The sequence below is a fragment of the Netta rufina genome (genome assembly GCF_964035555.1).
Source record: "Netta rufina genome assembly, chromosome: 2".
Lineage (NCBI taxonomy): Eukaryota > Metazoa > Chordata > Aves > Anseriformes > Anatidae > Netta > Netta rufina.
This window is the reverse complement of record NC_140124.1, coordinates 130884051-130907559: the sequence shown is the minus strand read 5'-3', so window position 1 is coordinate 130907559 and position 23509 is coordinate 130884051. Positions and strand designations below refer to the sequence as shown.

The 23509-nt window shown below is 35.7% G+C and overlaps 1 protein-coding gene across 1 annotated transcript in view; it reads right to left on the bottom strand.

Moving 5' to 3' along the window:
- RALYL (RALY RNA binding protein like) overlaps positions 1 to 23509 on the bottom strand; it is a gene marked incomplete at its 3' end in the record, with an annotated part of 332145 nt that overhangs the window by 184367 nt on the left and 124269 nt on the right. Inside the window, exon 2 of the mRNA XM_084281683.1 lies at positions 9432 to 9710. Coding sequence (XP_084137809.1) covers positions 9432 to 9710 — 279 coding nt within the window. The remainder of the gene's footprint in view (positions 1 to 9431; positions 9711 to 23509) is intronic.

Below are 23509 nucleotides of genomic sequence, written 5' to 3'. Positions count from 1 at the left end.
ATAACACAGCAGATATACAGCAGTAAATGTGGCAGATGACATGATATTTCAAGTACTAACACATGTGGTACTTGATCAGATACTGAACAAAGTGTCTTCAAATGATAAAGAAGAAAATACCAAGCTCAATCTGGAAAAGATTCTCTTTTAATTGAAGGAATGAAACTGAATTTAGGTTGAATCAAGCTGATTCAACAAAAAGGTGAAGTGGTAAACAACATGAGACCTCCTAGGACAACAAAAACAAAACTTGCAGAGCATTCTAGAGATAATTCTTGTCTTTATATCTTGCATGTATATCTTGCATGAGACACTGAGACATATGTTATGAGACAACTTATAATGACAGTAGTTTTATCTCTGTATGTTCAGAATTAAATATTATAGAACAACTGTGCAAATTTTAATGAATCCTGCAGTTGCTACTGAAAGCAAGGCGTTTGAGAAAAAGTATGGGATTTCGTTTGCCACAAAATAAAAAATACATTTTTAATAAATTATCATAAATGAAACAGAATTAACACAAAATTATGTTAAAATCAAGATGGAACTACTGCATATTAGTTGCTATAACCAACAAATTTCATCAAGACCTGTGAGGAATAAATGCTGAAGTGCTGGAAACTTCAAAGTAATGTTTAAAGATTTTGAAAAAGCACTTATGACGTTATGATGGATATATCGGATAGACCCAGGAACATGGAAATATTTTTTGCAAGTACATTTAAGGGATTTAAAGTGTATCTTTTTATGAAACACAATGGTAATACTAAGGAAGTAGTATGTAATATAGGCAAGACCCTATTCTAGACCCAGACACGTCAAGCAGCAAAGCAGGACAAAGATCCTGCAATAGCACTTTGTTCATGATTTTAAGTGTGAACTGATATTGCAGAAGACTAAGCAAGTCCTATTTTTTTTTTGTTTTTGTTTTTGTTTTACATGAACCTTTGTTAATGGCAAGCAATCATTATTCTTGCTTTTATTATGGAGGAAGTAGTTAACATTTGCCTGAGTTGATATCAGACTATTCAGAGCACAAAACGTCGTGCCAGGTACAACTCTACATACTTTAATTTATTTTAGTTTAGCAATGTATGAAGAATTTCACAGGAGCAGACCTCTAGTAATGAAAAATTAAGATATGTTGTCATGGGTTCATCTCATAGCTACAATTATTTCCTTAATATGTACTTAAGACTTTTCTGAGCATGCAGAAGTTTTAGTTCTACCAGAAAGTCAGATCTAAATTGGAGTTTCAGTTTTCATACTGAGTTAGAATGACCAAGTCCCAGTAAGAGTGAAATAGAATATTTTGTAAGATAGAGGGAGTAAAATTCACTCATTCTTATTTTAGATATTCTCAGCCTAGTGAAGTGGCTTATGCCATTAGAATACAGATTTTAATTACACAATGAAACATTCAGTTTGCCCTTCTGTAAAAAAGCACACATTAGTTGTAAAATTGTCCTGCCCTGAACAGCTGATTGAGTGTTAAAAATAACCCTCATAATAAGGGTTTGGGTAAGACCAAAGTGTGCAATGGGGATAGGAATCTGGAAATTTCCAGAAGAAAAGACCGGAAGACCCCCATGAACAATGATAAGTGTTTGTTTCCAAGGTCTCCTACAGTGAGATTTCACACTAATATTAGCTGTTACATAGGTGGAACCAAGAATAGAAGGACATGGGTAGGCATCAAGAAGGTGGAGATTTATGGGATAGATTTAGTCAGAGTCCCTGTTCCTGCATACAGGAATAGACTGATAAAGGATTATACTTGTTCCCAAATATAGTAACAGATTGAAAATAAGGTTAAAAAGTCAATTCTAGTGGTAAAATATAAACTTTGATCTAAGCAGTGGAATATTAATTCATATATTTTTCTCAGAAGTTTTACAATATTCTATTCATGCCTGAGGACTGAGCGATGAAGAAATCATCTAAGATGTGATTTAGTGGGAAAAGATTTTAAATCTTTATTAAAAGATTTTAATAAAGACCAAGGTCCAATTGCACAGGAGCAAGCTGATATCCTCAGTTTCACTCTAGGTTCCTGAGATGGAATTATATTCATCATGACTATTTATGTATTTTTTTTTCATTTATATTTATATTCACTTTATGTTTATTAATTTATTTTGGTTTAGAAAACCACTTGGTATTTACCTTTTTTCTTTATCATTACTTTATGTTTTGTTCAATATAAGAAACACCAGATCAAAATCTTCTGTAAACCTCATCCTGATGTTGGCAGCTATTTTTCAATAGAAATTGATCTTGATTCAAGAAGAGTCCACCAAAGTACTTATATAAGTTCAACAAATTTAAAAACCATTCCCACAATAAGCCAATATCTTATGATATCTCACAGCCTTTATAGGTTTGTGTCTTGTACAGTCTAGGTATGCATAATATATGCTGGCATGTGTTTATTTGAATTTTTTTGTATGTTTAAATAATAATAATGTTAAAGAATTTCACATGTGCATTCACTTTTGTTTCAGAACTAATCAGAAAGAGCTGTGTTATTACAGCAGAAGAATACAGTATTCTTTGAGGTACAACATTTAAGTGATGAAAACTATACAATATATACTTATCACATTATACTTAGGAAGTCTTAAATGCTTTGTTTAAGGCTCACTTGGGTAGGCAATTACTTGTGTATTTTTAAGTTTCAGTTCTCAGATTATTCATTCATGGTGCAGTGCTGATAAGTACAAACATTAGAATCTACATTGCAAAAATTATGATGGACCAACAAATTTTGTGTAAAGTGTATTGCTCTTTCTGATTCAGTAATGTGAATGTGCATCATCCAATTTCTTAAAGTATAAGGCTTGAAATCTAACATTGATATATAATTAATTACTGTACGGATACATTATTATAGTATTTTATTTTTAATAAGTCTTATTAATGTATATGTTAAAATACCAAAACATTTTTTTATTATATTCATACAGTCTCTGGGGTTTCTCTCCCACAACATAGTTAAGGAGTGCATAGAAAGTGTCTTAGGCAAGGCAGATTATAATCACAACAAAGTCAACCAGTCAACAATCATTGTGCTTGCCTAGAATGTTTTGACTCATAAAAATTCACATCTTCACAGACTTGTCAGAAGGAAGATTAGGAATCTTTCCAGCTTCTAATACACTACACACATTAAAACAGGGAAATACTACTTTTTGTTCTACACAGACATATCCTGCTACTATGGTAGCTAAATATAGGTGTGTAACAGGATTTTTTCAATAAATAATGGCTTATGGTTGTACGAATGAATGTCTTCTAGGATTGTTGTACTTGTGTGTTACCGACTGAAAATTGATGGCAAAGTTAAAAGCAAACAATCACTAATTCAATTTTGAATTTTCTTTCTTACAAATAGTGTACTATTGATTTAAAGAAAGTTTTGTCACTAAGGAAATTTGAATTATTGCATCAATTTTTAAGCCAAAGTACATTTTTAACAAACAAGCTTGCTAAAACAACATGAATATTTATTTTTATATATAATATATATATTTGCATACAAATATCCATGATGTAATTAATGTTGTCTGGAACTTCAGATTGAGATGAAGAATTTATTCACTCTGGAAAGTTCTGGTTCTGGAAATATATAGATAAATCCCTTGGTATTTCTAGACATTACAAATACAAAATAGAGAAGATCTGTTTTGAGTAGAAGCAGTGAAAACAAAAGGAAAAACAGCCCTATTGTCACATCAATTCAATTTACAACAAAGCTATATGTCGAATCTCTCTAAAGGCCCTCTTTATTACCTGCTCTCCTCCTTGGATATTTTCTACTGGGTAGTCATCATTTAGAAAGCCCCTGCAGGGCTTCGGTGCTTCTCAAAAGAATGTGCAATAGAGTATGTCACCCAAAATAATTACCTAAAACCACCATTTTACCCTAGGCTATATGTCAGTATGTGCTCACAGGTACTCAGAGACTGCATCTAATTTAGACCTGAAGGCGGACATACGTGAATAATACTTAAAGCAATGAAACAGGATTGAAACTACAATGGAACTAATTTATTAGTTAAAAAGGGCATCAAATCAAGAACTACAGTGTCTTTCACAGTCTTGGTACTGTAAGCTTTTTCCTTTTTCTCAGCATCCAAGTATGCAACTCTTTGGTGTCTTACAAAAGCAACAGCAGAGACCAAAACTATTAGTCAAGCAGTATTTAACTTGTGTTTTCAAGGTGCCTATGAAGGTGGCTTGGCTCTTATTCTGGTCCAAATCAAACACTTGTTGTGGGTTTAAAGTGTGAAAAAATGTGTTTGAAAGAGGAAACAGATAGGTCATATAATTTCAAAAAGTAAGGATATGAACTATAAACCAATCAAATCAGAGACATTGTGATGTGCAGGCTGCTACAATAAGTATACCAGCACTTCAGATGAATGCTCTTACAAATCTTTTCCTAATGCATAATGTAATCAGGAATATAAAGTTATGGAACATTAAATACACTGTATGGGGAATTGGCTTTTACAGAATACACGTGTGCAGGAATGCACACAAAAATTAAATAATGTTGCCGTGACCCATGTGAAGTAATTTAGTGGCAGGAGAAAACATCAGGGGAAGAACTGTGTTCTCTATCATATATCCAAAATTTACAATCTTAGTGCAGATTGCTCCTCAAACCACAATTCCCACAAGGGACTTGCTCCATTTGTTTTGAAGCAAGCAGATCTCTAGTCATCTTCTCACCGCAGATGTGTGACATTTCTGTCCATAGGTTCGTGCCCGGTGCGCTGCGCCAGTAAACACTCAGAGTCTGAATCCACATGAAGGTCTTTTAATTAAATAATTAATTATGTAACATTACCCTTGGTAGAGGTCAGGGGGGAAACATGGTATTTCCTCAGGATTATTCCTGCTATCTCTCTACCCATTGTGGCAAAGAGGTGGGTACGGACAAATATTTCCTAACCTGTAGATGTATTTAAATAGATGAAAAACTATTGAGGTTATACAGCAGAGTGGATGTGTTCTCACAACTGGGAATATCATTTGCAGTTTTTATTCTAAAACAAGTTGAACAATTTCTTGGCTCCAGCTTGAAGGAGTTCACAAAGTAATCACTGAGAAACACACTCCTGGGACCAATACTGACCTGTCCCTGTCCTGCTGTATGTCAGGAAAATGTGCTATTCCCTTGAAGGTATAATATCACTTCAAGAAAGTGCACTGAACTTCATAAGACCAATAAATTTCCTTTTATTTATTTGTTTTTTAAATTTTATTTTATGTTCCTTTAAGGTCTCTTCACAGATTTTCAGTGCATGATGTACATCATAGATCGGAAATTTGGGAAAGAACCACATAGCCCATGAAATCTGCTTCCCTGAAGTTACAATATCCATGGCATTGCCATTGTACAAAACTGGCCACCAGGCCAACAAGCATGTCAGCAGGAGCCTGGGAGTTGTACAAGGAGACCAGTAGGACACTTATAAAGATCCCCATGAAAGCTGGCAAGAAAGCTGGCAAGCACTAAGAAGGCTTAAGATTTATGCTTCTAAGAAATTCATTTAAAAATGCCTTGCTATGTACTTATGAAGCCTAACACCTTGGAAACCCAACCAGAAAAAATATTTAGGCAGAAACTTAATGCACATTCATGCAGTTCCCTTACCTAAAACTAGATGGGAATTTTAGCATTATCATCAATAAATTGTATAATGCTGTATAGAGCTATAGGAATTTAAAGGTTCAATTTTAAATTTCATTTTTATACATGCAAACTATTTTTAATACTGCTAAAGCTGTTGTGAATGACGATCACAATTTTGAATGGCAGGACCACACAGAAGGCAAGAACAAACATTAACGGTCAATTTACCAAAATTATGAAAGGATTGATGTAGATTAACAATATAGTCTAAATTATTCCTTTTGTGAGTCTTATTCCTCATTTTGAATACTGAGTACTAGTGTCTATGGTAGTATCCGACATATATACCATATGTGATAATCTTTTTCAAACATTTCTTTCTTCAAACATCTTGCAACAGCTGACTACCATCCAGCCCTCATTACATTATTAATATATTCTAATTCCCTTTAAAAGAAAATCTAGCTGTGTTATCAAAGTTTATTTGTACATTGATAGATAGCTTTTCTTTTCTTGTCCTCTTTCCACGCTTTAACTGTTGATATATATATATATATATTATTGTTATTGTTGTTGTTGTTATTATTATTATTATTACTATTATTATTATTATTATTATTATTATTATTTCCCCCAGAATACACAGCTCTCAGGATATAGAGCTGTCTTCTTTCATCTGTAAATTATCAAGTAGTTACACTGTAATGGTCCTGCCTGCTATTTCCTCCCATTCAAAAGCACATTTACACATAAGTTATTCTTCTGTGTCATAATGCCAAGAAAGTTTTATCTATTGGGTCCTCATTATTTTGAGGCAACTATTAATGTCTACTGCTAATAAAAAGAATTCATAGAAGCAGTTCATCTAACAAGGAGTACCACTTCTACGAAATCATTTTATTCGTCGGAAAATACTAATGACAACCATATTTCTCATACAGAAACTGTAAATGAGGTCTGGGACACTTAAAAGTAAATTTTACCTTTCTTATTCTTCATATTCCTTGGTATATCAGCAATATATCAGGAATATCAACATAAAATCTTCCTCCACATAAGTAAGCAAAGTATTTTCACAGAATCACAGAATCACAGAATTTCTAGGTTGGAAGAGACCTCAAGATCATCGAGTCCAACCTCTGACCTAACGCTAACAGTCCCCACTAAACCATATCCCTAAGCTCTACATCTAAACATCTTTTAAAGACTTCCAGGGATGGTGACTCCACCACTTCCCTGGGCAGCCTGTTCCAATGCCTAACAACCCTTTCGGTAAAGAAGTTCTTCCTAACATCTAACCTAAAACTCCCCTGGCACAACTTAAGCCCATTCCCCCTCGTCCTGTCACCAGGCACGTGGGAGAACAGACTAACCCCCACCTCACTACAGCCTCCTTTGAGGTACCTATAGAGAGCGATAATGTCGCCCCTGAGCCTCCTCTTCTCCAGGCTGAACAAGCCCAGCTCCCTCAGCCGCTCCTTATAGGACTTGTTCTCCAGGCCCCTCACCAGCTTTGTCGCCCTTCTCTGCACCCGTTCAAGCACCTCGATGTCCTTCTTGTAGCGAGGGGCCCAAAACTGAACACAGTACTCGAGGTGCGGCCTCACCAGAGCCGAGTACAGGGGGACGATCACCTCCCTAGCCCTGCTGGTCACACTGTTTCTGATACAAGCCAGGATGCCGTTGGCCTTCTTGGCCACCTGAGCACACTGCTGGCTCATATTCAGCCGACTATCCACCATCACTCCCAGGTCCTTCTCTGCCTGGCAGCTCTCCAACCATTCCTCTCCCAGCCTGTAGCTCTGCTTGGGGTTATTGCGCCCCAGGTGCAGTACCCGGCACTTGGCTGTGTTCAACTTCATGCAGTTGACCTCAACCCATCGGTGCAGCCTATCCAGATCCCCCTGCAGAGCTTTCCTACCCTCAAGCAGATCGACACACGCACCTAACTTGGTGTCATCTTCGAACTTACTGAGGGTGCACTCAATGCCCTCATCCAGATCATCAATGAAGATATTAAAGAGGACCGTCCCCAGCACCGAGCCCTGGGGGACACCACTAGTGACTGGCCTCCAACTGGACTTGACTCCATTTACCATTTTAAGATTATACAGCTGAAACTTAGTTGTGGATAAACTTTCCATTGTTATTAAATATTTTGAACAATTCAAGTGATTATTAGCCCTTTAATTGGCTTTATAACAGCTCCACCTATCTTTTGTACAAAGCACAAAAGTACTTTGAATACAGCAAGGGCATCTTCTTGCACAAAGCACTTGGTATATTACAGACTCCACAAGAAAAACTAAAAGAGACTAACAACAGTAGTCATAGTAATAACAGATCTGTTGCCTTAGGAAAACACAGTTTAAAAAATCTGGTCAGACCAGTGTGCAAAGAGCTGTAAATAATGCAGTGATGGCATTACATGGCCTATTGCTCAGAGACCACTGCTCCAGGAAACATCTTCTAATAATGCCATCTCACAGACTGACTTTGCAGCCTTGCTTTTCTCACTTGAACTCTTTTATTTCATTCATATATATAACTTTTCCTAAAAGAAGTTGTAAAGTAGTCTCCCCTAAAATATAATTGGATTTCTTTAATCTGTTTTTCTTTTGAACCCAAAATACAGGGTTTATAAAAGTTAAAATTACTGTTTAACAACTGTGACAAAACAACAACATATCTAACACAAATACTCAATTTCTACAAATAATCAGAAAAAAAGATTTCCACAGCCTGAGAAATTGAAAACGAATAAGCCATGTCCATTCTTTATGACTTGGTACAGCCAAAACACTAAATGCACTTCACCTCTTCCTGGCATAGCCAAGGCACACAAGTGGATTTGGTCTGAGTAATTTAGCTCAGAGGTCTAGCAAGAGATCTCTCCTAAATATTTTGCTGTACTGTCCATAATTACTATACATATAGCAGATGGGTTTAGTACTGTATTGCAGATAATTTTGTCAGTAAGGAAAAACAAATTAAAAAAAAAACAAATTACACAATTCATAACAAAGTACTAGAAAATTATTAATAATTTTTATTATTAATTTTAGTTTATTATTATTATTAAAAGAATAGTTTATTATTATTATTATTAATAATAATACTATTATAATAATTTATTTATAATTATAATTATTATAATAATACTATTATTATTAATAATAAACTATTCTTTTTTAGTTTGGAGTTCAGAGGAACAGTGTCTACAACATTATATGGGGCAAAACTTCAACCTAAAATTTTTGTAAGCAAAAATCAAAAAACAAAATGAAAAACGAATAGTTTTCTAAATGAATAACTGCATTGCAGTTTGATTTGGTACAAGTTCAAGGACTAACAAAACTCATTCTTTTGCTTCTGTCTAAAATCTGGCACTCCACTGAGCTGGATATTATTTTAGACTCATTAAAGTCAAGATAACCACATCTATTAGACAGGACTCATTATATCACATTAAATTTACTAATAGACCTTAAGAGAAAATGCTTATATTTTCTTCACATGAATAATCATATTCACTGCAATGGGGTTACACAGAGAAGTATAAGCACTCAGAAGTAATGTGCTTAATAAATAGGCAGTTTATAGCACTAAAAATTTCATAATAACTAAGTAACATGTAATATTTCCAAAATTCTGCTAGATCCAACATCCTGGAAATACACTTGAACAATGGAAAAACCAACTTACTGGTCCCCAGGGTACCAACAACAGATGATATAGAAAAAGAAGAGAAAAATATATTTGAATGATATGAACAAGCACTTACCTAGTGGCTGCCCTGCAATGATCCTGGCATTCTCTCCTGCCACCGCAGCCCTTGCATGCCTCTCGCTCATGTACTGTACAAATGCGTAACCTTTGTGCACTGAGCAGCCAACTATTTTTCCATACTTTGCAAAGATCGCTTCGATGTCACCTTTTTTGACAATGGCTGTGTTCAGATTACCAATGAAGACTCTAGAGTTGATGGACTTTGGGTCGTTCTTATTGGTGACATTGCTGGTCTGTGTTTTGCCGGTCATGGTTGGATTACTTGGCTTTAATCCTTAAATAAAGAACAAAGAGAATTATGTTTCATAGCATACAGTTACCCTTGGCTTTGATGATTTTTCCACCAATAATTCACTTTTTAATTTTTCCCATAAGGTGAATCTGGACTTGGAAGTGTTAAACTTTCTAAAAATGATTATCAATAAAACAAACATAACATATTTTAAAATTTTGTTAATAAGCCAAATTAAAACCTCTCATCTTTATAGATATAAAATATACCAATACATCTCTTAACACAATACTCTGTTATTGGAGCTCTGCTGTAATCATATGTGGATTTATGCTTGGAAATTCAGTATTGACTTTTTAAGTACCTAGCTATATAGAAACTGCAAAGCAAGAGAATGAATCATTATTTTATGTCAAAGAAATGAACATTCAAGGCCCTGTGGAGAGCAAATTCTAAAAATGAAAGACAACTTTGCTTTTGTTTGGTGTCAGACAGAGCACATTTATCACCAGTTAAATATCATTGACCACCACAAGGATTGCAGGACCAGTAACATATAGTTCTTTACTCAATCAATATGTTTCTATCAGAACATTTTTCCTTATCTATTCTGTGTAAAAAAATGAATAGAAAAAAAAAAGAAGTAAAAAGAAAAAAAAAAAAAGAAAGAAAATAGAAAAGGCAGGGGAAACAAAAATGGATTACACTCCTAAAATTAAAAAGTATGAAAACAAACTTCCTTATTGTATAAATGCAGTTTTACTTGCATTTATTTAGTTTTTCCTCTGAGATCACAAGACCCTTAAAAATACCTTAAATAGAAATGGACACATTATTCTTGGGAAAGATTTGCCAAAATAAGTAAAATACTTTTTGTGTTCATCTCGTTTCACCCTTTTAAAGTGCACTTGATTTTGTTACTATTTATGCAAATTCCACCTGCCAGCAGGTCATTCTATTTACATCACTTTATTTAGATGGAGTTGAAAAGAAATAAATTATCACATGTAGCTGCTGGGTTTTCTTTAGTTGTATTTGATAACGGACAAATACATATGTATATCTTTTTAAAATGAAAACTTATTTTGTACGAAGGAGGTCATTTAAACAGCAGTCAAATATAGGTCATCTCTTACAGTTAAGATTTATGTTACTATTTTTTAACCTGTTCTTTCTTTTGATCATATCACAGTAGCAGCTCAGGCAAGAAGAAAATCCAGTTAAATACTGCTCACACTTTTCTCAAGATGAAAAGGAATAATGTTCTATATTCTGGACACCTAAAGCTTGACATTAATAGCAGAAGTTTCATATTTGAAATCAATAGCTACCATATATTAAGCTATACTGAATAAAAAAAGAAACCATTGTTACTGAACTCGACACTGTTCCTACTGAACAGTAGCCATCAGTACTTTGGCTGTCTCCATCACACATAATCCAAACCCCACCCTTAGGATAAAACACACAATGGAGATGTGGGCAATCCTCCAGAGTCCTAGAAAATGTTCTGCTTATTTTCAAGCACACATACATAGAGTGGAGGCTATCAGTCAACTTGTTTTTACTTTCTTAAACACTTAGAATAACAGTTTACTCTATATTACAACATTTAAAGAAAACACTGAAGAAGCAAATAATTTTTCTTGTAAGTTTATCAAATTGAAATACATTCTATAAACACAAGATACTGTATGCATTTAGAGGTTGCAACATGGAAAACCAGGAAAACTGACCTGATCAAAATCCTTTGAACTTTATTATATGACACAGTTAATATCTGTATTTCTAGGTTCCTGTGTGGATCATGCACGTTGAAGTCATGCCTGTATATAGCTAACCTGAATATTTGGAACACTTAGTACCATACAGTACTAAGTACACTTGTAACTGTACATTCATAACTGTACTTAGTACAGTTTGAAGACAATCCACTTAAGAAACAAAAATGTGTTGCACATTGAGCTCCATGTTGACAGAAAGTAGGCAGCTGATATTATCTGAGAACTTGCAAGTTTAAACCCATCTAAGATACAACTATACTTACACAGGAGTCAAGGTGCACTTCACATAGTGTTTGCTTGAAGAGCACTAATCTGAAGAGGTTACATGGCAGAGTAGCTAGGCATAAAAATAAAAATTTCAGCACTCAAATAGCTGGTGAACAGAAAAATGCTGGTATTCTGTGATGCTGTCAAAAGACACATCATTTTGGTGTACCTATGTTGGGAAAAATTCACATGAGTAGTGATAGTTCATATTTGTGAAAATCTGGTCCTAGCATCTTGTTAATGTTCTCTGTGCTTGCTTATCATTTCATTGGGTCAGTGTTGGTCTCTGGTCTAGATAACGGTAGAGTTGTCTTGTAGACCCATCTCTTCCACTAATTTTCTGTATGACTCTCACTAAGTTACTTTTTTATTTCACTTTTTAGACTTTAGTTTAGACTTGCCTTTTTTTTTTTTTTTTTTTTTTGGCTAAGCTCTGTCACACAATGTCATGATCTCAGCTGGGATTCCTGGGTATAACAGACACAATAATAAAAATGACAAGGGAAAAAAATCTAAAGAAAATCTTCTGCCAGACAAAATTTGCATGAAAATTATAAACAAAACCTCTCTTTAATTATTACTATCACAACTGTTTTCCAAACACCAAAGTACTACACTCTGTATTTCCTCTATTGTTTAGCTATTTAAAATGGGATTTAGTGAACTATTCCTTTTTATGACCTGAAAATACTCATTTTATTTCTGCCCAGATTACTGTGTACTAATTTAAATAGAGTTTGAATAGGACATTGAATGTTTCCCTCTTGTAGTTTTCCTTTGCAATGCAAATGTACAACATTTTTGTAACACAAAGAAAAAATAGTTGTCTGGTGGGTTCTCATATTCAAATGAACAGCCAGGACAATATGCTGCAGATATTCAAAAGATGAGAATAATATTAACATATGAATAATTGAGATCCGATTGCCTTGGTGGTCTACATACAATACTATTGTGAATATTTCATAAAAATCAAAGATACACGGGAACTTCATTACAATCAGAAAGAACAATAAGTTTCACACTTCAGTTACTATATACATCTGTGAATACTGAATTATGCTTATCACTTCTGTGCTATCAGTAAAAGCACAAATATTGTAACTCATACAACCACAGAAATAAATGAAATTGTGAGAGAAACATATCTGAAAACATCTCATTTCATTGCAGCCTTTAATAAGGTATCTTGTTAATTTCTTATCATTGCAGTGATATTACCTTTCTGGTAATAAATGCAAAATATATAATTTTATAATTATATATTTTATAAATTTTATAATATATATTATCATATATATTATCATATATTATATTATATTATCATATATTATATTATATTATATTATATTATATTAATTTTATAAAATATATAATATATAATTGCTATAATGCAAAACATATCTTTTAAGGAATACCTTACAGAGAGAAGATACTTGTTAATACACTTCATTGTACTGTTTCATGATACAGCTAATTTAATTATTCTACCTAGAACTAACTAATGTAAATCTTTGTACAATTGAACATCAAAGTTATAAACTGCACCATTTTCGTTACTATTTAAATCTCAGATTCAAAGAGTAAAGTCCCCAAACCTGTTTTAAACTTTAAATTTTCTAGATGTTAAACAGGAATGTAAATGTAAATGACTAAAATGAGTTTCATATTACCGAAAACACACATGGGATATGTCTGTCAGTCAATATGAGCTGCTAAAGAGGAGGGCAGGTTTAAAATCCTTGCTTCCTTCACATTTCCTATGAAGTTTGGTTAAACATCAGAATGACAAAGCATTCCTTTGTGGCTCTGAAACTCAGCTTCAGTCCATAAAATGAACATCTGAACTCACATCTCCCATTTAATAGGAGATGTTGCCCTACGGGCCCACCAGAATAATGAAGACAATGGTACCTTTTACAGTTGTGTTGTGTTCTGATGCAGGGAACAGTATAAGAACTGAGGCAAACAGGAGTTGTTCAATTCTACATCCCAATAATTCCCAGGAATTTCCCTGGGGAGTAGGGGTGAGAAGGGACCATTATAGCCAGATTATTATTGGTCCTTTGGCTCACAGTGCTGCTTATGCAGTTTACCAATGACAGGACAATGCAAAGCCTATCTTTAAAGAAACAGCATTTTGGTTAATATGCAAAATAATTTGGGAGAGACAGACACCTGAGGACCTGATCTGTTAAAAAGGATTATGAGAACTATTCACTTCGGCATCTTCCATGTTATATAAACGGTCGTTCATCATCTTAAAAGACTGGAACTCATCAGCTCAGTTGTTATTTTCCAAGGAATACAAAAAAATTATCCTTATACATTTTTGCATGCTAAATAGACTAGTAAGGCCAGATTCTAACAATTCTGTTGGAGTTAGAAGCTCACTTAAATCTCATTACAAGAGGGTAGGAAAAATTTTAATTGAAGATTTTTTTTAGTAAGGTCCATACTTAGTTTCACTTTCTAAAAATTTGCCTTCAGCAAGGTTAGAAATATTTTCAGGAACTTCTTATTAATGTGAATTTATCCTGAAGTTATTTTATTTCATTTGTAAACAAAACATTTGCTTCTTTTAAACAAATAGCAAAGTCTATATAATTTGAATTAACTAAAATTTTTGCTTACAGTGACTCTAGGAATAATTAGGATTTACTAAGGAAAAACTGAAGCAAAAAAAAAAGGAAAATCTTTCACGAAAACTGAAATGTTTTCTGAAAATAGATTAAAACTATATTACTTTGCACACAAAGGTGTGCCAAGGGAGTTGGCAGAGGTGATTGCTGAACCGCTCTCTATTATCTTTGAAAGGTCCTGGAGAACAGGAGAGGTGCTTGAAGATTGGAGGATAGCCAATGTCACTCCGGTCTTCAAGGAGGATCCAGGAAACTATAGGCCAGTCAGTCTCACCTCTGTCCCTGGAAAGGTGTTGGAACAGCTTGTTCTGGATGCCATCTCCAAGCAATTGGAAGAGAAGAAGGTTATGAGGAGTAGTCAGCATGGATTCACCAAGGGGAAGTCATGCTCGACCAACCTTGTTGCCTTCTATGATGACATCACCAGCTGGGTAGATGAGGGGAGAGCAGTGGATGTCAACTACCTTGACTTTAGCAAGGCTTTCGATACTGTCTCCCATGACATCCTGATGGCAAAGTTGAGCAAGTGTGGGATAGAGGAATGGACAGTAAGGTGGGTCGAGTACTAGTTGACTGGCCTAGTACTAGAGGGTGGTGATCGGTGGCACAGAGTCTGGCTGGAGACCTGTGACTACTGGTGTTCCCCAGGGGTCAGTGCCAGGTCCAGTCTTATTCAACTTCTTCATCAACGGCCTTGATGTCTGCCCTCAGCAAGTAAACCAATGACACAAAGCTGGGAGGAGTGACTGATATGCCAGAAGGCTGTGCTGCCATTCAGAGAGACATGGACAGGCTAGAGAGATGGGTATGAAGAAACCAAATTAGATTTAATAAGAGCAAGTTTAGAGTCCTGCACCTGGGAAGGAACAACCACATGTATCAGTACAGGCTGGGGGACAACTTGCTGGAGAGGAGCTCTGAGGAGAAGGACCTGGAGGTCCTGGTGGACGACAGGTTGACCATGAGCCAGCAGTGTGCCCTTTTGGCCAAGAGGGCTAATGGGATCCTGGTGTGCATTAAAAGGAGCGTGGCCAGCAGGTCAAGGGAGGTGATCCTCCTCCTCTACTCTGCCCCGGTCAGGCCTCACCTGGAGCACTGTGTCCAGTTCTGGGCTCCCCGGCATAAAAAAGACAGGGATCTCCTGGAAAGAGTCCAGTGGAGGGCCGCAAAGATGATACGGGGCCTGGAGCATCTTCCTTGTGAGGAAAGGCTGAGAGACGTGGGTCAATTCAACCTGGAGAAAAGAAGACTGAGAGGGGATCTCATCGATGTGTTTAAATACCTAAGGTGTGGGAGACAGAGGGATTTGGCTAACCTCTTTTCAGTGGTTTGTGTGGACTGGACAAGGAATAATGGTCACAAGATAGAGCACAGAAAATTCTGCAACAACCTCCGAAAGAACTTCTTCATTGTGAGGGTGATGGAGCACTGGAACAGGCTGCCCAGGGAGGTTGTGGAGTCTCCTTCTCTGGAGATATTCAGGGCCTGTCTGGACGCCTACCTGGGCAGCCTGCTCTAAGGTACCTGCTTTGCAGGGAGGTTGGAATTGATGATCTTTTGAGGTCCTTTCCAACCCCTTCAATTCTGTGATTCTGTGAAAGAGATTTTAAAATACCACTCTTCTGTGTACTTACCATATTTACAAAGAAAATGTTAGGAAAAAATAAACACTTTCATTTTCCCCCAAACACGAATTAGCCTGAGATCATGTCTACAGCTGAGTCAGGAAATAATCAACACTCAGTATTAGGTTTCTGTGATGACCAATTTTTGCTTATAAAACATAGAAACTTGAAGTGAAAATTAATTCTGTAGAAAATGTTTCTTAACTATAAAAATTCTAAGCATTGGTAGTTTATTCAAAGCACCATTAAATGCCAAACCTTAATTTTCACCATTTGCAGTAAGAAAGTTTGCTGAGTAACATGCAGATGCATTTGATAAATAAACATCCTTCCAAGAAAGATAACAACCTGAAAAGTCAACTTGTTGGCCAGTGATGTCTGTCTTGACAATTAAAAATTGTAAAAAATGTACACAGTAAAAAATGCAGCCTGATCAACTGCTAGGATGTTTGGGTTTGAGCTGAACAAGGACATTCTAGTAGATATTGAATATCATGATATCAGTCCTTATATGAATAAAATGCAGCACTATAAGAGTGCTCCGTCTCTGACCTAAAACATACAGAGCTCTCAGGCAATTCCAAGGAATGTAACTCTGCCCTTCTGTTATCCAGACTCAGTTAATAGCTGAACTTTTGTAAATATCAAGATTCAATCCTTACTTTAATAGTTGAATTATTTTGTGACTTAGAGTCTTTGAGATTTAAAAATTAATACCTATTACAATTTTCATCAAGAATAAAAGCTCAAGGAAAATATTTTCTCTCCTTTTAAATTGTTTTTTAGCAACAGTGACAACAGTAACACTTTTGTAGTGTTACAGAAAAAAATAAGATGTTTAAACATTAGATGTATTATTCTGTGGCTAAAATGTCCTACAGCACTTATTTATTTTGTATTGGTACTAATATTTTATGGAGATAATTCAATATTCATGTTAACTGCCTTAATAAGCTGTCATTAAAAACTGTTTTATCTTAGATGAACAAACTTATCAAACATCAAACTAATCAAACATATAAAATTTTAAACATAAAATTTAAAAACTTATAATAATAAAATTTAAAACTTATAAAATTTTACATACCTCTTGAAAGTAAGAATATTGGATATATCATGGGGAGAGAAGGAGGGAAGGAAGTGAGAGAACAGAAAGCTACCAGATAAAATATGTTTTATCATGGAAAGTCCTTTCTTCTTTGTATTTTAAATCAATTTTAATGAATTACTATATCTAGGTCACACAAATAATGAAAAAAGTTATTTTTAAGATGGTTAGTTAAATCCACATAAAAAATATTATGGGCTTTTCCTGTCCTCATTAAAGAAAAAAAAAAATTGCTTCTGTCTTCCTCCCAAAGATATCCTACCTTTTAAAATAATTTTTATTTAGGTATTTATTTATTTATTTTATGTTAACGTTAAAGTTAGGTTAAAGTTTTCCTTTCAATTATTTTTAAGAATGGGTTGACACATCATGCCTATAGCAGAGACAATTCTCCCTTCAAGTTGACACTCCTGGAGCCATTTAAATGATAAAATTCATCAATTCTTGTTATCACACACAGAATCACAGAATTGTCCAGGTTGGAAGAGACCTCAAGATCATCGAGTCCAACCTCTGACCTAACAAGTCCTCCACTAAACCATATCGCTAAGTTCAACATCTAAATGTCTTTTAAAGACCTCTAGGGACTCCACCACCTCCCTGGGCAGAAGGCAGAAGGAAACATTTCATCATGGAACTGACAGCTTGTATGTGCTGTCAGTCAGGCTCTTTTTTTTTTTTTTTTTTTTTTTTTTTTTTTTTAAAGAAAAAGGCAAACAGAAGAACAGAAGTTGGTGACTTTTCCTTTTGTCCAGGTCTATTTGTAGCCAGCTATCTCATCTCCTCATCTCCTCTGAGTCATCATTTATCATTTATACAGCTAGTTATTTTAATCTTCCCTCATCAGTCATTTCTGCTGACTTCTTAATAACTTTTAATGTATTTCTGTTTTTCTACAGTTTCTGTGGCCTGAATCTGACTTCAGAATTCAGTTGTAGGTATAGTGACAGTAAAAGGTACAGGAGGACTGCTGTCTTTTTCTTCACTTGGCAGCTTCATGATACAGTGAATTGCCTAAAAACAATCTTAGCTATTTTTACTGTCATATGACATTTCAGGCTAATCTCATGTTCACCAGGATATCTTGGTCTCACTCAGCAGTGTTGCTTCCTGTGTGCTTTTGCTTCCTCCAGCTTCATATTACTGTGAGGATTAAATGAACCTTGGCAAGTAAGACAGTCTCCTACTATCATTTTTATAATTCTAAATTTCCTAATAGACTTCAGCAGTTCTCTCTGCTCTCAGGGGTGTTTACAGTTTCAAAGTACAATATCTTCTGAAATTTTAATCAGCAAAACATTTTGGCACTTCAGAATTTGAAACGATTATGTAAAATTAAGCCTAATAAGGATAACTGTTGTATGGTTAGATGTTTCCTCTACAATAAAATTTTCTTTCTAAATCTTCTTTGCTTTTACTAAGTTTATTTTTTTTTATTATTATTATTATTATTATTTTTAAGGACATGTTACATAGTTAGGATAATATTTCATATAATTCTCATGGAAAGAAGATTATTTGGGCAAACATATCTTGCTCTTTTAATGTAGCATACCATCTTTTTTAATTGTGGAATTGTTATGAGAGGTTCATAGATGGCCAGTTTTATTCCACTGATGCTTCCAAGAAAACTGTTGGTAGCATTATGTAGGCAAGAATTATTTTGCTCCTTTCTGTTTCTTCTATTATTTTATAAGAGTTTAAAAATGGATTTGGGGAATGTCACGGTCCAGGCTGCCAAACACCAAACAAGAAGTAAAGAGCTTCAGAATTGTAATCCTAGCTCTGGTACAGACTTGATAAGAGGCCTTATGCAAGTCACTTAATGTCTTCACCTTCTTCTATTTCTTCAGCAACTGGCAATAATACTGATGATATTCCAGCTCAGTGGGTTGTTACATGAATAAAATGAAAGCATGAAAAACACCACAAAAATGCTGCAACACTAGGAAGTTTAATAGGAAGTATACAGCCAGGACTTTGTTTGAGGATTAGTGATATTTTTGCTTTCCCTGTCCATAATATTTCTACCTATATTTAAAAAAACCTTTCCTGTCTTTTATGTGTATGGTTATTTTAACAACAATTTGTCTCCATACTAGTTGATCAAAATTGATATTTGGTCTTTCATAATGGAGAGATCACAGAATAACAGAATCACAGAATTTCTAGGTTGGAAGAGACCTCTAGATCATCGAGTCCAACCTCTGACCTAACACTAACAAGTCTTCCACTAAACCATATCGCTAAGTTCAACATCTAAACATATTTAAAGACCTCAAGGGATAGTGACTCCACTACTATCCTGGGCAGCCCATTCCATTGCCTCACAACCCTCTCCGTAAAGAAGTTCTTCCTAATATCCAACCTAAAACACCCCTGGCGCAACTTTAGCCCATTCCCCCTCATCCCGTCACCAGGCACGTGAGAGAATAGACCAACCCCCACCTCGCTACAGCCTCCTTTAATGTACTTATAAAGAGCGATAAGGTGGCCCCTGTGCCTCCTTTTCTCCAAGCTGAACAAACCCAGCTCCCTCAGCTGCTCCTCATAAGACTTGTTCTCCAGACCCCTCACCAGCTTCGTTGCCCTTCTCTGGACTCGCTTGAGCACATTGATCTCCTTCTTGTATTGAGGGGCCCAAAACTGAACACAGTACTCGAGGTGCGGCCTCACCAGAGCCGAGTACGAGGTGACAATCACATCCCTAGACCTTCTGGCCACACTGCTTCTTATACAAGCCAGGATGCTGTTGTCCTTCTTGGCCACCTGAGCACACTGCTGGCTCATATTCAGCCCACTATCAACCAATACTCCCAGGTCCTTCTCCGCCTGGAAGCTTTCCAACCACCCATCTCCCAGCCTGTAGCTTTGCTTGGGGTTATTGCGCCCCAGGTGTAGGATCCAGCACTTGGCTGTGTTGAACTTCATAGAGTTGACCTCAATCCATCGGTTCAGCCTATCCTGATCCTCCTGCAGAGCCTTCCTACCCTTGAGCAGATCGACACATGCACCTAACTTGGTGTCATCTGCGAACTTACTGAGGGTGCAATCAATGCCCTCGTCCAGATCATCGATGAAGATATTAAAGAGGACCGGCCCCAGCACCGAGCCCTGGGGAACGCCACTAGTGACTGGCCTCCAACTGGATTTGACTCCATTCACCACAACTCTTTGGGCCCGGCTATCCAGCCAGTTTCTAACCCAAGGAAGCATACGCCAGTCCATGCCACGAGCAGCCAGTTTCTTGAGGAGAATGCTGTGGGAAACGGTGTCAAAAGCCTTGCTGAAGTCAAGGTGGACCACATCCACAGCCTTTCCCTCATCTACCAAGTGCATCACTTTGTCATAGAAGGAGATCAGGTTTGTCAAGCAGGACCTGCCTTTCATAAACCCATGCTGACTGGGCCTGATCACCTGGTTGCCTTGTAAGTGCCACGTGATGACACTCAAGATAATCTGCTCCATGAGTTTCCCTGGCACTGAGGTCAAACTGACAGGCCTATAGTTCCCCGGGTCTGCCCTCCGGCCCTTCTTGTAGATGGGTGTCACGTTTGCTAGCTGCCAGCCAACTGGGACCTCCCCCGATAGCCAGGACTGTTGATAAATAATGGTAAGTGGCTTGACCAGTTCCTTTGCCAGTTCTCTCAGTAGCCGTGGGTGGATCCTATCTGAAATATGTAAGAATACTTGGATTTTGTAAATTATTTATTTACACGTAAATCCAAAGGCAAATTAGAACCATCATTTTTGATTTCATTTACTTCACATTGTCCCTTTCAGATGTCTGTCTTGGATATTTACACCTGAGGACCATATTGTGCATCTGACTCACAGGAAGAAAAGCTAGTACTGACAACCAAGTAATCCTGATATCTGACCCTAGCTCTGCCAGTAACTTTCCCAAAATGATGCAGTCACTGATGTATTGTGCTTTTATTTTATCTTATTCTTTTACTCCTTTTATTAAGTTTGTCTAGAGGTGTTTTCTTTTTCTTTTTCTTTTTTTTTTTTTTTTTCCTGGTCTTGCATGAACTGCATCTTTAAAACTCAAGTAAATTCACAAAATCTGCAAGCAGTGTGCGGTAAAACATATCAGTGCAGAGCCTTGTTTTAATCTTTTAGCTTATGCAGTACACCCTGAGCCAGTAACCCAAAATAATAGGCTGCCATTCACTACAAAACACCTGAATGTCTTTCTAGTCTATTTAGAAAGTCTACTCTATCTTTTCACACTAAATCTCATGTGCATATACCAAAGTTTAGGATTACAAAGGTATTCCTGAAACAAGTGATTCTCTCACAACTGATAGTATGCAACAAGCTATCTTGAAATTTATTTCCTTGACAAACAATACAATAAATTGTGTCTATAGTGTGGCAATTGAATTTTACCCACATGATTATGAAAGTTTTCATCACATAGAAGAAGAATATAGGCATGATGTTATGATGTTTTTCTCCTTTGTCATCTCATCCTGCCGGCACCTGAAGTTTAATTACACTTCAGTTTCTGACATTGAAAATTACAAGTAGTCTAAGGTTCTGCAGAAGTCACTTTAAAACTTTTCAAGGCTGAGTGTCTTGATATATATTTCATGCTTAAATCTGCCCAAATTCGCTAAGTAGGTATTCATTGACCTGTCTTACCTGTAGAGACTATTTCAGTAATTTTCCACAGTCATTTATTAAGGACACAAAACTCAGCTGCAGTGCCTTCCTTGTTTTTTTTTTTTTTTTTTTTTTTTTTTTTTTTTTTTTTTTTTTTTTTAAGCTTATAGTTCAATGTTTAGGACATTTTCTAGGATAATGGGAAACCTAATTCAGTTCTCTGCTGCTGAAAATTAGAATGTGTATCCTGTCTCCTGAGGGTGTTGTTGGGCCCTCTTAACAATCATTGTAACATGTGAACTTACATGTTTTACTTTCTACATCCCATTTCCTAGACTATCTTCAAAAAACATTTGACATCTACTTACTAGTTAAGTCTATGGGAATTCTCATGCTAAAAACTTAATAGGCACTTATCTTTTAATGCATAAGCAATTTTAATACCTATTTTTTTTTTTTTCAGTTCTGTGTTGAGATTGGAAATAAATGAAACTTAGCATTGTAACATTGTCATTGTTACTGAGAGATCAGAAAGCCTTCACTATGCCCCATACAATAAATAAATAAATAAATAAAATGAAATAAATGCTCGGCAAGTTAAACAATGTATTAAAAGTAATGTGTTCAAATACTGTATATCACTGAGAACTCCAAAAATCATACTATATTTTCATTTTTGTCTTTCAAGTGCATTCTATATATACATAAAATGTCTTCTTTTCCTCTTCACCATTTCATTTTGTGGAAAAACAAACAACAATTGGATGAGGAATTTTTCTCCAATATTTCTCGATCTTTGTATTATCAGCAGTAAGTTCTTCACTGGAGCAGGTAGATACAAGTGAAGTTTTTATTTAGTCTAGGATAGTAGTAATTCTTGGTGAATTTATCTTTTTAATGTAGTAGATATTTGATGCCCAAACACAGTGATAATAGTCTTTGCTTAAATAAGTATTTTATTTACTTAAGGCTATTTTAGAGAATCAATTAAGCTAGCTCAATGAAATAACAATATGACGAAGATATTTTGCTAAAAGCATTATCTGAACATTAATCATACATATTAATATAGGTTTGTTTGTTTGTTTTTGATGCAAACCATACAAAAACCTTTGTCAACATATCTTTTGTAGCAGTACGTTATTTAAGCAAATGGTGATTTTCCAGGACAATGCCTAATAGTTTCATGTCATCATGTAACAGCCTCTGAGACCCAAATCTATGTACACTTGAATGCTATAATTTGGTGCTGGCTTTTTCTTCTTGTTCTTGGTTAACCCCCTTGTAAAGACACAAGTGTAAGATATAATTCTTTCCTTGTACTGACTGGAAAAATAACTCTAATATTTTCACCATCTGTCTCCTAAACCATCTGTCTCATATCTATTTCACTCTGCCAGAGCCTTTTTACCTCATTTTTCACTTGATTCCATTCTGTTTCTTCTATTTGGCTGAGTCCTTCCTACAACCTTTCCTCCTCCTCAACCTTTTTTTTTTTTTTTTTTTCCCCTCAGCACTAAAATCAAATTTTCCAGTGCTTTTGTCTTCTATTCATGAGGGCCTATCTAGATGCTGGCTGATTAATTTATACTGTGTGTGTGTGTGTAAATATATATATATATTTTTTCTGGGTTGTACCTAAAAGAGTGCGGTCTTGTAAGCACTGAGTACATAGCACCTGAGGTGAACATACTCTGTCATTCTATCAGGAACTAACTTTATTGCTATTCTGAGTGACACAGTGGCCCTGCCAAAGTCAGTGGAAAACAAAACAAAACAAAAAACCATGAACCGTAATAAAACT